Source organism: Athene noctua, chromosome 4, assembly GCF_965140245.1.
Source record: "Athene noctua chromosome 4, bAthNoc1.hap1.1, whole genome shotgun sequence".
Taxonomy (NCBI): domain Eukaryota; kingdom Metazoa; phylum Chordata; class Aves; order Strigiformes; family Strigidae; genus Athene; species Athene noctua.
In genome coordinates this window covers 12449915-12465844 of record NC_134040.1, presented here as the reverse complement: position 1 = coordinate 12465844, position 15930 = coordinate 12449915, and the positions used below count along the sequence as shown (strand labels likewise).

Genomic DNA, 15930 nt, shown 5'->3' with positions numbered 1-15930 from the left:
TGAGACTGACAAAACATTAATGGTTCAGGTGTACTAATTGAAATGAAGGAGTCTGTGGAGTTTCTTGTGCACTAAGTAACTTGATTCCTATCATTTACGGGAACTACACATCTAGTAATTTTTGCATCAGAAAGTGCATTTTCATTTTCCATTTCCCTTCTGGAAAGCAGAACTTCCCAATAGCCTAAAGACAGTGTTACTGCCGTATAAAAGATGTCCTATACTGTTAAGGGTAAGAGAGATCCTCACAGTGCTGTTAGCCTGTTCCAAGCTAACAAAACAACCCCCAGAAAAACTGAGAGAGCTTACTGGTTTATACTGATTTATTATTTTAAGGAATCAATCTAGTTATTTAAAATCTACAGGCATGTTAAAGATATTAATGTGCTTTAATCAATTTTCAACCTAACAGCATTTTAAATGTTTATGATCAAATACTGCTGTCATTTGCCAGACTAATTAAAACTGTTTGCTTTTTTTTTAAAAAAAAAAAAAACACACCATACCACATATAAAGTAACAACATTAAATATTTTCTGATTTTTCATAATGACGCTTTGGGTGCCAGTTACAGGTTTGCAAATTAAGTGCTTGCTCTGATTATGCCCAGATATGGCAGATGGTCTCATGTTAATGAGTTGCAGAAAGCAGGAGGTGGAATAACACCACCGTGGCAGTGATGAATTTCATGCAACAACTCTCTCTGGGTCTCCACGCAGGCTTCACAACACCTTAGTGCATCAAAAAGCCCAGTAATTACTCCAGCATGCTGGTTGTATCCCTGCTGTATCCCCATGTGAAAAGACATGATACAGACAGAAAGTCCCCCTGCATAAAGGCATCCTTTCACTGACATTTTTTTAGGGGGGAAAAAACCTTACCCTAAAATGAGATTTTGAGTAATCAAAAGAATTACAGGCTCTTCACAGGCAAAGCATTATCAAATGTGGACTGAAATTATGTATGCTCTTCTTTATACGAATAGGACCTTTACCGCCTGCCACCCAAAACTTTATTTAATGAACATCAGGCATAATTTGTAAATGCACTCAGTTTTGTCCTGGTTCTACATTGATTTCAACCAGGATAAGTTTTACTATTGTCCATTTGTTTGATGTCTTTGTTTAAATTTACCTCAGCATTTCCAGCACAGTTAAGCACCTCTCCCAGGTACCTCTCCCCAGTTAGGAATCAGCCCCCTGCAATGCAAACATCTTCTGCACATGGCTGTATCTGCAGTTTGGATCCTCCCCCAGAAATTTCAGCAATTACTTCTTTGAAAATCCTATCCATGTTTTTAATGAGCACTTAACTTCCTAGTATAACTTCTCAGTCTTTAGACTCAAAGGATGTAAATAAAGAGAAAAGCAAGGCAATTAAAAAACTAAAGAAAAATATAATTAGTAAGAAAATAAAGCAGGGGTATTATGTAATATTTGGGGTATAAAAACAAGAGTAAGTATGTATAGCTTTACTATGCCCTAAAAATCTAAACCCCAGAAACTCTGTATCTTTAAATTAAATAAATCAAGTTGGAAACCAGAAATAACAGAAGCTTGGCTTCCTGTAGTAGATAGTTAGCTCACCTTTATTGAAATGTTAGGAAGATATTCTTTTACCAGTGCTTGTAACCATGATTCCTCCCTTGTCCCTTTTATCATCACACTGTACTAATTATGTAAATTCATGAAAGATACTCTTAAAAAAATTAGACTCGGGATTAAATATATACTACAAAATAAAACTTTCGCTAAAGTATTGATTTCATTGGTATATGACAAAGACATGAGGGACTGCAGAAAGTTCTTTACGAATACAAAGAAAGGTTGCAACAAGAATGTGATTAAAACAAAAGAAAAGTTAACAATTACTCTGTAATTGTGAGAGTTCACGAACTGACCAAAAATTTTTTTCATTCATTAATTATTGAGTTGCTTTTAGAAAGTTAATTATTAATTATTTTTAAAGTTTAAACATATCAAAACCACAACACAGAACCATTGGCCACTGCTTTAAATTACTTTTGCACAGGCAAAAGTGATGATTATTATTATTAGCATCATTATTTCAGTGAAATAAAATATTAAGCTCATGTGACATTGATAAGTCAGCCCCAAACCTAGCATACTATCCAAGCTAGAACCTATGAGCACTGCATCAGAAGCACATATGATCTGGGGTTGCGGACTCCTGAAAGACTTGGGAAGCGATGGGCACACTGCTGAGAGCACCTGATGAACAAGAACCCCTACGTCCACCCCCAATGCCTAAGATGCCACACGTGCCATCAACCACTACTGCTTGGCCGCAAGCTGGGACTCGGAAATCTAACTACTGAGCTTCCTGTAAATGACTCCCACTCCGAAACATGAAACCCCGTAGCTATGTTCAAATGCAAGTCCCTCAGATCACTCAGCGTAGGCTTTAACATATTTATATCCTAGCAGATGCGTTTGATCTAACAAACATATCACTCCTATTATCAAGTTACTTGATGTTTTTAACCTTTCACCACATATTCCTCTTAGCCCTCCCCATTAATATGGCTTCACAACAAATGCTGTAACTCTGGGTTGTGTTGTATGTTCTACTGAAAAAATGGTCCAGAAGTGATATGTCCAGCCCAAGGCTTCTTCACAATTCCCAGGACACTGTAATGCCACAAGAATCAGAAGCACTGACCCAACCTAAGATGAAGATGTGATATGTTCTAACAGATTAATTAAACGAATTAAATGGAAATTCATGGGGAAAAAGTATACATGAAACTGCTAGCTGTGCCAGTGTGGAAGACTGCATGCACTGAATCCATAACAAGACAGCAATCCAGGAATTTTGATTAGGGGTAAAACGGGACAGACACATCCATAGCAAAGCTGCTATAGTACAATGGTCATGTTTTTCATGTCTGTGGCTCAGACTGCAAGCTTACTCCATTTCATTAAGACCAAACCAGTAAAGGACAAAGATATGAATTATGGTTCTTCTCATGTATTAATAATCTTGTACAAAGAGCATTTTTTTTGCAGGATTACACAGATTTTTCGATTTAATTAGGGTGGAGGCTGCAAGATTTTTGTATGCAAATACATTTGCGAATGCATTATGTATTGTCCATTATTTGGTCTGCTAGAGTGACTACATAAAAAACTGTAAAGTGTACTTTCTGATTTTATATAAAGTTATAGTATTTCAATTATCCAGATCACCTGGAAACATTGGGCTTCGACTCGCACTTCCAGAATTTCCCAAATACTGTATTTGACATGGAATACTGCTACTTTGGAAGTGCCAGGATGCTATCACATCACAGAAAAAGAAATGCTTGACAAACACTCCTAAAACAAGGTAATTTCTATCTTTATGAAAGACCAAAGAGGCTACACAGGATAATATAACTGCAGCACCTACATCTACCTACAATTCTACGTTAGTCTGTGCCTGTACTGGGTCACTAAATTACGCTGTTGCAATTGAGCTCCACGTATTTGCTTAATATCATACCCTGTATGAGAAGCAGTCCTGACCTGACAGAATGAACTAGGCAACACAATTTGTTTTAATTTGATAGTCTGAGTCATCAATATTTTATCACCTTTTTGCCTTTTTCCTTGGTGTTTTCAATATAGTTAAGAAATACCAAAAGAATTCACAAACACGGGAATCAAAGCCCTTGAAGTGTTTGCTTTATTATTTCAAAGGCATCTACTTCTTTTATAACTGCATTTTCATTAAATGCAGTTAAAATGGGAGATATTTTAAAGTAAAATCTGAAGTGAGGCTAGATGGCATGTTCCCTATAGCCTTTTACTAGCAGACTACATGTATACATTAACAAGAAATAATACATACAACTAGATAGGGGTAAAACGCTTATTTATGCTGCCTATTTACCTCCATAAATCCTATTAAACTTTGATACTGAGCAAAACTAGCAGATGTTCACAGTACTGCTATTAATATTTTTAATCTGGATGTGCATCTCAATCTTGAATAAAAAGAACTGTTCTATTTTTAAAGCTTTCCTTAGAATTGTTTACAACCATTATCTGGGGAACATAAGAAGGACTGGATGGGAATGAGTGCCTTTATACTAACTTTCCTTGGTTATACAATTTAATTCAAATACAAAAGGTACCTACATACTTGCTGTTACCATTCTGAAACTCACAGTCCCCATAGGAATAATCAGACAGCTCTATGGCAATATGCAAATGTACCTTTCTACCATAAAAAAAAGAAGTCTCTGCCCTCCTGAAACCTCATCATTTAACCAACACTACCAAATAAACGATTTCACATATTCAAAAACGTAAGTGTGACTTCTTCCAGTGTAGTATCCTGTGTCACTGATCACGTCATTCAAACAGACGTCAAATACCTCCAGACACCCTCTCAAGACACACTAATTTGTCATTCTTCTTCATGGGTTCTGTCAGTTTGTGGTCTTCATCACTGTACATCTGTAAATACTATGAGAAGGGACATAATCCTCTGCAGTTTTACAAGTACCTAAGGTTTTCTAACAAAAGTTATGAGATGAATTAATACAGAGGCAGTCAACCTATCAGGAAGGCACCTTATCAGGGAAACACAGCCAGATCCCACGTGGGATTATTTGTCCTGGGGCTACCCTGAGGCTGCACTGTACACTGGACACACAGAGCTTCTTTCAAGGTGCTGTCCTTGGCAGATGAGGTGAGAAGGGGCAAGCTGCATCGTGGAGTACCATCAAAATAAATGCACTGCAGGGAGGAGTCAACTGTAAGGTAAATATATTCCCAGAATTAGCACCCTGCCCATGCACAACAGCATGACAAGAAAAGGGGTTCAGAAAAGGGGTGGTGGCAGAAACCTCTCCTCCAAGCCTGAAAGGAGGTAAGCAGTCAACTGACCAGGAGAACTGAGTACCATTTTTTTGCTAAATACTAACACATTAACTGTATTTTTTCATCCACTGATTTGAGCATGATTAAAAACCCAATTCACATATGTCTAACCTGTTTTTTTTCCCCCTTTATGACAGCTAGTGAAATGTATGTTCAGTGCTCTGTTCTGTTCCTAAGTTCTTCTCATGTAGCAACACGGTAAATCCACACTAGAAAGCAACTTATGCTTCTTAAGTAACAAATAAAACCCAGAAACAAAACAAAAACAGATACCAGAAGGATACCAGCAAATTTATGGAAATCCTTGAAAAGTGATAAAAGAAATTATGACATTTAAATAATGAGGAAAAAAAACCCCACAACCATGTGCACAAACTAGGCACTTAGCAAAATGATTACTAAGGAGGAGTGTAAGTACTCCAAGAGCCCTGACACCAAGAAGCAGTGTAACCACACACCTCTGACACTATCTCCTCTGCCAGCTGAGAGTCTGATGGGTTGCTGACAGATGCTACTCTGCTTCTTCTTTGTTAACATAGTGATTTTTTTCTCATTTAATCCAAGGACTGCCTGAAGCAAACAAACTCCTTATCTCTTACAGAGAGGTAGGGGCAATGCAGCTTCTACAATACATTCATCATTGTCTTCTGCATGGGGGTGGGAGAAAAAAAAAAACATCCACACTGCTTAAATTTGTGATCAGTGAATAGTTTCAGAATCTGCTTGCTGCATTTGCAGGTGACCTGGCAACCTCTAAAAGGAGATACCCTATGAAATGAAAACATGGATGTATAGTTGTGTCATGTTCCTTCCATAGGACTTGTCAATGTTTTCTCATAGCAGATCTCTATAAAAGGGGGCTTGCATTTCCTCCAGATAATTATATGAAGCACATAACAGTATATTAATGAGACTTCAAGCAGGAAACAAGACTCCTAAATAACAAAAATAGCTGCTTTCCTCCCGAGTTAGGTCTGAAACACTAATTTGATAATAAAATTTGCCATAAGAACAGGTGGCTTTAAAAGAGTTTGAAAGATACATGTATGAGCTGTGTTCTGCTTTAAATACCATTCTGGTTCTGAAGAGGTGAGCACAATTATTTTTGCTATTTAGGATACTGTGCTATGCTTATTTTTCTTGCTGTGTAATTTTGCAAAGAACACAATTATTGAGCTGAACATTTAATCCTGTCTATGTAACTCATTAAAGATTGAGTCAGGTATTGAATACTATATATCCAGTCCCATCGGATTTATAAAAACACTGGGGTAGCTGACAGATAAGGACGGGGTTTTTTCTGATAGTTTCCTCTAAAGAGAAATGGAGATAGTCACATTAACACAGCTGGGACCAGAGCCATGTTTCTAAGCTGTGCTACAAGGATTAATAAATGTAATTTGAAATACTGCTTAATAATAAAGTTAGCAGGTTGTCCAGTAAACATCAGTTAACATTTACTCATTAGTACATTCAAAAAAAATTAGATTTTTGCAACTTTCAGTTTGGGTTGGAAGGAACCTTAAAAATTATCTCATTCCAACCCCCCTGCTATGGGCAGGGACACCTTCCACTAGCCCAGGTTGCTCAAAGCCCCGTCCAACCTGGCCTTGAGCACTGCCAGGGAGGGGGCCAGCCACAGCTTCTCTGGGCAACCTGGGCCACTGTCTCACCACCCTCACAGTGAAGAATTTCTTCCTTATATCTAATCTAAATCTACTCTCTTTCAGTTTAAAGCCATTACCCCTTGTCCTATCACTACATGCCCTCGTAAAAAGTCCCTCTCTGGCTTTCCTACAGCCCCCTTTAGATACTGTAAGGCTACAATAAGGTCTCCCTGGATCCTCTTCTTCAGGCTGAACAACCCCAACTCTCTCAGCCTGTCCTCATAGGAGAGGTGTTCCAGCCCTCTGATCATCTTTGTGGCCTCCTCTGGACTTGCTCCAAAAAGTCCGTTTCCTTTTTATGTTGAGAGCCTGAGAATCTTTCAAACAACCAAGTATCTACAGAAGGAAGGGGTGGTGTATTGGTGAATTCTCTATTTCTTTGACCATCCTTCTGCCGTCCACAATGTGTCAATACCAGATCAGGCACCAACCTAAAGCAAACAAAGTAGTTCCCCCCAAAAAATGGGAAAGCACAGAGGATAACACTGGAATCCAAACATCACAGTCCAACACAAGAGTCTGAACAGACATGGCCATGGCCCACCCCATGGCAAGCATTAGAAAGCTGAGAGAGGGATAACTGCTGCATTTCTTTGTAAATGTTAATTGTCTCCTAACCCTGCTTCACTACCAGTTCTCTCGATCTCTTCTTACTCAGGTCCCAACTCCGTAGTAAACTCCACAGGTTTATATCCATTCAAAACATATTCCACTCTTAGGACTAAGGATGTTTATAAGGAGTCATCGAGTTTATAGCAAATCCTTTCAGTCATGGATTGGATTGTAGAATGTCTGTGAAGCTTCCAGGACCAGTAAATCACATTCCCAGTGCTAAAACCTACTCATAGGAACAGCTGTCACAAACACTTACCTTTGCAAACAAAGCACTTAATATGGAAATATTTGTTCTGAACTCTCAAAACTTCTCCTTTGCATGGGTTTCCACAGTTATTGCAGAGAATTGCAGTACTTGATGGCTTCTCCAGTTGGCTGTGTACAGCCTGTGGTTGTGAAACTGCAAGGAAAAACAAAAGGTAGAGCATTTTAAAGGTCATCAGATGCATATTCTGCAAGACCTACAAATAATGACAGTTAACATCTGGGACAAAACAGGACAAGCAGATAAAACAGTTCTAACTTCTGGTATTGGCCAGCACAGGATAAAAGATCTGCTAAGGGAGCTGAGCCAAGCTTCTCATTTCATAACTGTCGAAGCTCATGCCTGCAAACATTTCAAACATAAATCAGAATTGCTTATAGAGGAAAGAATCCACATGATCAAGTCTTGCAAGCCTCCACCTGAATTTCAAAAATGCTTAGTCACATTTTCTCTTCAAGAAGTCAAAGACTATAGATAAAGCTATTGTTTTTACCCAAAATACTTTTAATGGGATTTAGCAACTTTTATACTGTGGGCTACTGATCTTTAAAGTTCAAGGTAATTGTCTTAATTTTAAGTAATTTTAAGATAGAAATACACTTCTGTGGATGTTTTGAGTTCATACTTCTGAAACATTGACATCTCTGTAAATACCATGTGCATCTGATCATTAAACAAAGGTTGCTGTCATTTTGTAAGAATAATTAGGTTTATCTAGGTTAGCAAAACATTAAGTGAATTAAAAATCTGCTGCCACCTTGTGATGTAAATTAGAAATTGCATTTATTGGGCTGTTAATATAAATTGGCATCCCAATGTGTTATGTGGAACAGGTAAGATAGTACTTGCATCAGTTTTTTATTGCAGTGTACTTAAGAGCCTAGCGAGCAAACATGAAGGCAGTTAATTATAAAGGGGCTGAACTATATGTCAATAGACTTCTCTTTTTTTTCTGTGTTAAGAACAACTAACAACAGAAAAATCCATCAAACATTTCAAATTATATTCTTCTTCTGTAATGTGGCATGGTTATTCTAAGGTTTGACTGCTTATTTCAAAGTGATTGAATTTTTTTAAAATTTAGCTTCAAAATAAATTTATGAACCAACCAGCTAAGATGGAGAAACATCTCACAGGCCAATACACCAAGTATAAATGGGAATCAGATGTGGTTTCCCTTCAGGGTTTAGTCAAAGGATAATGCCACTGCTGTGTAATCCTTTTTTTTCATCAACATTCAAAAAAAAAAAAAAAAAAGTAGTAACTTTTTGTATGAGACTGCTGCAGAACAGTTAATAACTTTGTAAGAGGCTGAGTTAAACTCAGACTAGCCAAGATCTTTAGTTTCTATTCCTACTGTAATATCAGAGTTGTAATTTCAGAAAAAAAAGACTTCTAAAGGAAAAAAAAAAAAAGGGGGGGGCGGGGAAGCCACAACATTGAATTTAATTTAAAAAGAACAACAACAAAACAACAGCAGTGTCTATACCTTCACCATACGTAGGGATGATAAAAAGAGGCAGTGATGGTACTCTCACTATGAACATATATGATAACAAGACAATACCAAAATCAGTAAGTGAGTGTCATCCAGCTCTTGTTCTTTAATATCCGACCTCGCTGCTCTTATTCTCACCTCAGCCCCACCACTGGCACCTTGTGATGATACCTAAAAGGTCTTTCCACATCCACCAGCTTTAAGGAGTCAGTATTTCAATAAGATGTTGAGCCTTTCACCCAGTCTTCCACGGGAGTTTTTGCAAGTTTTGCCCAAACTGGCACTTTCTACTCTTATAAGGGGGTTGGTTGGTTATTTTTTTTTTCCCAAGGAGATACATGGGATTGAGCTGCCCATAGAATTATTCACCACCCATTAGCATGCTGCCTTGTCTGTTGGAATTATGCATTCTGGGATTGTCAAAAAAGTCCTGCTCAAGGCAATATGAACTTTGGAGCTATTACTGAAGCCCTGGTTATAATTAAGTACATGTCCAATAAAAACAACACAGCATGACAGGCAATTAGAAGCTTAGAGAAAGGCAGATGCCCAAATTTACAACAGAGCAAACAGCACACGTGGTTCAAGCTAATATGAGGGTCTGACCGATTCTTCAAAAGAAAACAGAGGGAACTCTGAACTTTGCAATACTTAACTTCTGACATGAGAATTTCTCTTTATTGTAACCTGCCCAAAACAAACTACCCACCCTGAAAAAGAATCAACCCTGTAAGAAACCAAAACAGAGTGTTTTCCTGAGTTACTTAGAGTAGCTGCTAAAAGTTTCTAACTATGGGTGAAGAAAGTTTGCTCCCTCCAGAATTACTAACGAGATTTACATTTAATTCATGGAAGACTTGACTTAAGAGCTGACCACACCCAGAACATTTTGGTGTAAAAAGTTACATTTGAAATATAAAATTCTGATTGCAACGATTAAACATTTGCCTTTTTTTCACGTTTAGCTCTTCCCATGGCTGAGGCCTTCTGAACAGCATCTCTCCAGAGGCATCAATGCCTGGCCAGCGCAGAGGCATGCAGATGGCCACAATCTCGTGCAGTGGTGTGTCCCATGGGCAGGGCAGGGACCTGAAGGCAGCCTCCACGCTAAACATACCTCCTTTCCCTAAACTGACAATATTGTCACATTTCCAGAGAAAACTTCATTTTTCTGTTTATTTTCTCACACCTGGGAGTTCAATGATGGATTTATCGCATAGAAGCATAAAACTGAAAATTGCCAGAAATACATTTTTTGAATTGTGAAAACTGTTGCAAACTGAAAATTGTTGCAAAGTGGCAGAAAACAAAGTTTTGCTTTCCACAATACATGCGGTGGTCAGTGTCCATAGCTACAGGGCAGAACAACTTCACGTATCTGCTTCTCTTCAGGTCTCTGGGTCAAGGTTTAGAATTCAAAAAAACCCAACTCAGCTATAAAATAAATTTAAAAGTATTTCTCTTGGAATTCTTCCATTAATCTTGAGGTAACACAAATCATATTTAAAATATGCATGGTAGACAGATGAATAATTATTTTGCTTTTCCCTCAGTTCAAAACTAAGATAATCAGTATTTCACACAAAACCTCAGTGGGAATACAGTGCCTTTGGGCTCATTATAAAACTGTGCTTCTGAAGACAGTTTTAAATACTTGTTCTTTCATCTAACACAACAAAATGATGTAATTAATGATATATTAGTTTGTTTCAATATTTTAAAATATATTGTGTTTTATGTTGAAATTGCAATTGCTGACATTTCTGAGTAACTATACTAGTGAACTTAACATTTTATGTTTCCAATCATATTTAAGGAAATAGGTTTACACAGTAATTTGAAGCATTCTACTTTTATGCCTTTATGTATCAAAATCAGTCTTTGAAGCAGCAGAAGACACAATTAACATATCTAATGAGTGAAATAGTGGATTACTGATGAAATGTAATGATCTGAGGCTACTCATCGGATCATAACTAAAGAGCTCATTAAAAATTAAATGCTTATATTGTACCCTGATTTATAGAATGAAATTCTATAATTAATATTAATGAAACTAGAAATTTCCCCTTATCTTATTCTCAACAGAAATACAAATGAACACCTGATTCTCCAAACTTCCCTTTCTCCCAGACTGCATTCTCCTCTAGCAGAGATACTGCCACTTAAACCCTAAAAAGACCTGACTGCATTTACTTTTTGACAGGGACAAAAACTGCCAAGAAATGAACTACCAAACACTTTCCACAGCACTTTGGTGTGCAAGACCTGTCTGCTAGGGACCTCTCTGCCAATATTCTTGCCAAATGTTCAGCGCTGACAATGACAGCGCTGATGTCAACACTCAGCCTCTCTCCAACAGGGTACACAGTACATAACTCTGCAGTTCTGGATGAATTAGCAATGGTTCATTAAAAAATGTCAAATAAGATACATTCCTCAGATTTACTTCTATACTGCTTTCTTGAGACATAAGCACTTGCTGCAAGTATGGTGAAAAGGGGACAGTGGTATCACTTGTTATTATAGCTGCATTACACACCTTATAGCAACATAAAGTGGTGTTTTCAGTGTGCTGATAACTTTGTCGAACTTCAACCATCTAAACAGACATTCACATTTGGTGTGCTCAAGCTCATTTCTTCAGGGAAAATTTCAGACAAAATCTTTAAGCTTTTTATAAAGGTGGAAGAAAAAAGGAGAGGATACAATATATTGTTTTTCAATGTTAAAAAGAAAGCATAGCACCTTGTTTTGGGAAGTACTTGGAGTAAAGGCTGAAGCCTGATCGAGATGGATGTTGTGATAGGTACAACTGTATCCATGAAAATCCACAATATGTGGTCAAAAAAGCACCTTTGAATAAGCACAGCTCCTTCGGCACTGCAATACTGAGCAGGATTTAACAGCACCGGGGACCAGGATGAGGTGCCAGGGATGATGACGAGATTTGGCCGAGACAGGAGTGTTTTGGAAGCAGCACAAGACAAGCTGATAGAGGTGGCAGAAAGGGGAAGAATAGCAAGCCTCTGGTCATGCTCCACTCTGGAGCCTGGGATGGAAAATGTCACCTTGTCTCTGCTGTGAGCAAATTGCTGAGGGAAATTAAACCCTTAGCAAAAGATCCCATATAGGACTGGTCCACGCAGAGGATAACAAACCCCTTTGCTATCAGGCTCTCTGACAGCCAAATGAGAGAAATCTTCATGGTGGACTACAGACCTAATCAAGAAACACAGGGCCAGAAACTGCAGAATTTGACACAGTCCTAATGCTTTTTCTAGTTTGGTGCATTTTGTTTTAACTTAGCATAAGAAGCCTTCACTGAGCTTAGAGTACTGAAAAGTGAAGAAGTGTCATACTTAAGAATATACATTCAATCTTGGATCAAACCTCAAATATGAAGTTTAATAATAAAGACTTTCACCAGCTTTGTTCAATATATGGACACAAATAAGGCCACATATCCCACTTACTCCACATTATTTAACCCTGTTATGAAAAAACAGTTTATCAGATTTACTGCTCTTGGTGGTTACAGAAACCTGAAATGACAAAGAGCCAAATGACACAATTTAATATTAGAATCACAGAATGGTTTGGGTTGGCAGGGACCTTTAAAGATCATCTAGTTTCAACCCCCCTGCCATGGGCAGGGACACTTTCCACTAGACCAGGTTGCTCAAAGCCCCGTCCCACCTGGTCTTATGTGGTATTTCACAAGGATATTTTAAAGAGTACTGTGAATGAAACTAAGGTGTAATTTGAATGGACAACATTTATGTGAATAAGTATTTTATACCTAAAGAAAAAATTTCTGTAATCCCAACAATTACCCCTCAATGTAGGGAAAGTGCTAATTCCTCACCAAGGTTCCTGGATGGACAGTGCAGAACCAGATCATAAAAGAAAAACCAAAGGGGTTAGCTAAGGAGGGTGATCACCTGCCCTGTTCTTTTTGTGGCTTGTTTGGGGTTTTTTCATTGGGCTCTAGAGGTTGGGTTAAAAAAATGCAAGCCTTTCATTTCAGGATAACACAAATATAGTATCATTTGCCTTCAACAACATCAGCAGAAAAGCTACATCAATTTTCTTTAGCAACTATCAGTGCTACTGGCATCTCTATAAATTCACCAGGAACATCCCTTCTTCACAACCCATTACATTCACTTCATGAGATGAAAACATTTTGTTTGAGGGGAAAAAAAAATATTAGAAAGACATTAGTATCTAAAATTATCAATATCAGCTGCTAAGTTCGTTAAATGTTCAGCTTTTTCAACAAAAGCAAAGGCCGTACTCCAACTCTGAATCAAAAATGCACAGCTCTGACAACGGATATTATTCTGCATGGAGGAATTTGCAGAAAATTATTTCTGTGTTGACACAGAAACCTTTCATCTCTATAGCTAGAGATGGTTACTGAAAATAAACATAAACAAATATGAGACCCAAATCCCATTTACTCACAAAGTATTTGAGAAACAGGACAGAAGTATTGATTGTTGAAATTCTGTACCAAGTGATTTGGGGAGGGTGTGATTTACAGCAACCCCGAGGGGAATTAAATTTGCAATCTTCTCTGAGCAGGATTAAAGGAGAAGCAGATGAGTACAGCAGCACCCAACTGGAATTAGAGATTGGAGTTAAAGTTGTTTTTTTGCCAAATCCTTCTTGTGTTGCCTCAGTCAAAACACTCGGGGTTGGATTTAAAAACACTCAGATGAAAGGAAAGGAAACAAGCGTTTAAGTGCCTCTTAATATCCCATAAAGCATTATTCCTGGTTTTAAGTGCCTAAAACTGGCCCCTGCTCCCTCCCTGACTTGTGTCTACAAAATACAGTGATTAGGAGTTCTTCCAGTGCTGGCGTGGGAGTAAGGGTAATATAACACAGTAAAAAGTAATACAGTAATACATGCGGTGTTCAGAGAACTACATGGGTGTGAGCTATAAATTTACATTAGATAAGGGGTTTCAGTTTTGGTTGGTTGGTTTTGGTTGGTTGTTTTTTTCCTAAGAACTGGTGGATTCATTATGGAGCTTTGTGCAGGCCTGAGACCTCCACAGTCCTTTCCACAGAAAGAATGAGAAAAGGAGTGATTGTGAAACAGTAAATCCACGAAGCTTTACCCATCCCGCCTTCCAACTGAACTTGGCAGTGGGCAAGAGCAATTCCCCAGCCCCAGCCCTGTCTGGACCACTGGGACAGGAGGGAGCACAGTGTGCCCAAATGGACAGGCACTGAACCTGCCCAAGGAGCAGACACATTAGATGTTCTGCAACAGCTAGTTAAATAACTAGTGGTAACTTGGTATCTTATTTCTCAATTAGCAGCTTGTGTTAAAAGCCATTTCAAACATGCTTGCATGCCTTAGGATGCCTTCTCATTATAACACAATGACTTTTTCGTAGCCCCTCAAGCCCTCCAGCTGGCCATACAGAGGGCTAAACTGTCCCCACGCCAGCGTACGTGAACTCGCTCACTTCTCCAACAGAGATTTTCTGCACCAAGTGGGTCCAGCCGCTCCCCCAGAAATTCTCGCTGTTCCTTCCAAGACCTCTGCTGTGGCTCCCTCAGCAAAGCACTATTACTGCTTCTCTCTTTAGTTCCTATACTGTAAGACAGGCAATTCAGCAAATTCAATAAACCTTTACGTCAACAGATCTCTATTTAATTTAATTCTATCACATAGTCCAAAAATACAAAGTAACACAGCTCAAGAATCACTTTCTTTTTTGCAATGTATACCTGCTTTTACTACTTATAAACAACAGCTTTTACAGTGCCTTTCCTTTGGCACTGAGGAAAGGATCGCATGCCTTTTCCAGCACTTCCTATGGATCACAATCAAAACAGAAACCTATGGCTTACACAGGACAGCAGGCAGACAGCACAACTGAAGCAACCTCTGCTTTTACTGCTAATTACAGAATTTATGGGATCAGAGGCAAAGGAGAGGTATTATTCAGCAGAACGTGAATAAAACCATGCATGAGATGCAGCACAGCCCAAGTACTCAGCACATAAGACCTCCAAATTTCACTATATCCTCAGTGCAAAATTCATGTCACATAAACAAGCCTAGCATGAGCTAACCTCCTGCCCTCGTTATTATAATAAAATATTTACCTAATCCAAAGGCACTTAGCAAAAATCTCTGTGGAATTTTAGCAACCGTTACTGCAGCAATGTAAAGGCTATTTTTGTATGGGTTTAGCAAGATTACCGTGAGAAAGGATATCAGAACAGCACTCCAATAGATCTACATAAAGCAATAGGGGTTTTTTTCATTACGATATAATATAAACTCTACAGTCAATTTAAATTAAATGAGTAAAGTTTTCAAATTTAGCTGTCAGCAAAGTGACAGTACCATTATCATTTCCAAATCATCATTCACATAATTAAAAGAATATGAAGCATAATTTAACATCAATGTTTAACCATTTTCCTCCATTCTGCTGCATTTCCACATAAACACAGAATAATTATTCTCATGACAGTATCAGTGATTTAGTTACCGCAGCTCCAGGTGAAAAACAAGTCATTTCAGGTCTAGGCTCTCCCAAATGTGGAGTCATCACACTGTACCTGTATCTTCCGGCATTCCGCATTAATTCCCTTCCAGAGAGGACATGCCACCAGGAGCAGGGCTGCTGTGAGGCAGGGCGGTGGCGAGGTGCTGCGCCGGGGCGTCGAGGGAGCTGCGGCAGCGTGCCGTCACGGCAGCCGTTCCGACACCAACGCACCCAGGGGTCAGATGACTCCTGCTGCACCCACACACAGGCGGGAGGTGAGCCAACACCTCGCCGCCGTGTAAAAATAGCGTTCGGCAGAAGCCTAAATATTGTCATGTCCTCAGGGTAGGCCACTGCTGGCAGGGTCCCGGACGGACGCAGGACGTGCCAGCGATGGCTGGCTTTGCATCAGGTGATGCCACCTTCCACGGCCACCGCAGGGTGATGCTGGGCACCAGAGGAAAAAGGCTTGAAGA

At 38.8% G+C, this 15930-nt stretch overlaps 1 protein-coding gene across 2 annotated transcripts in view; it reads right to left on the bottom strand.

The window, feature by feature from the left end:
- The window catches only part of ABLIM2 (actin binding LIM protein family member 2), a 146590-nt gene that overhangs the window by 98645 nt on the left and 32015 nt on the right, over nucleotides 1–15930 (bottom strand). For both annotated transcript variants that reach the window (XM_074904458.1, XM_074904457.1), the window contains exon 3: nucleotides 7428–7571. In XM_074904458.1, coding sequence (XP_074760559.1) covers nucleotides 7428–7571 — 144 coding nt within the window. The remainder of the gene's footprint in view (nucleotides 1–7427; nucleotides 7572–15930) is intronic.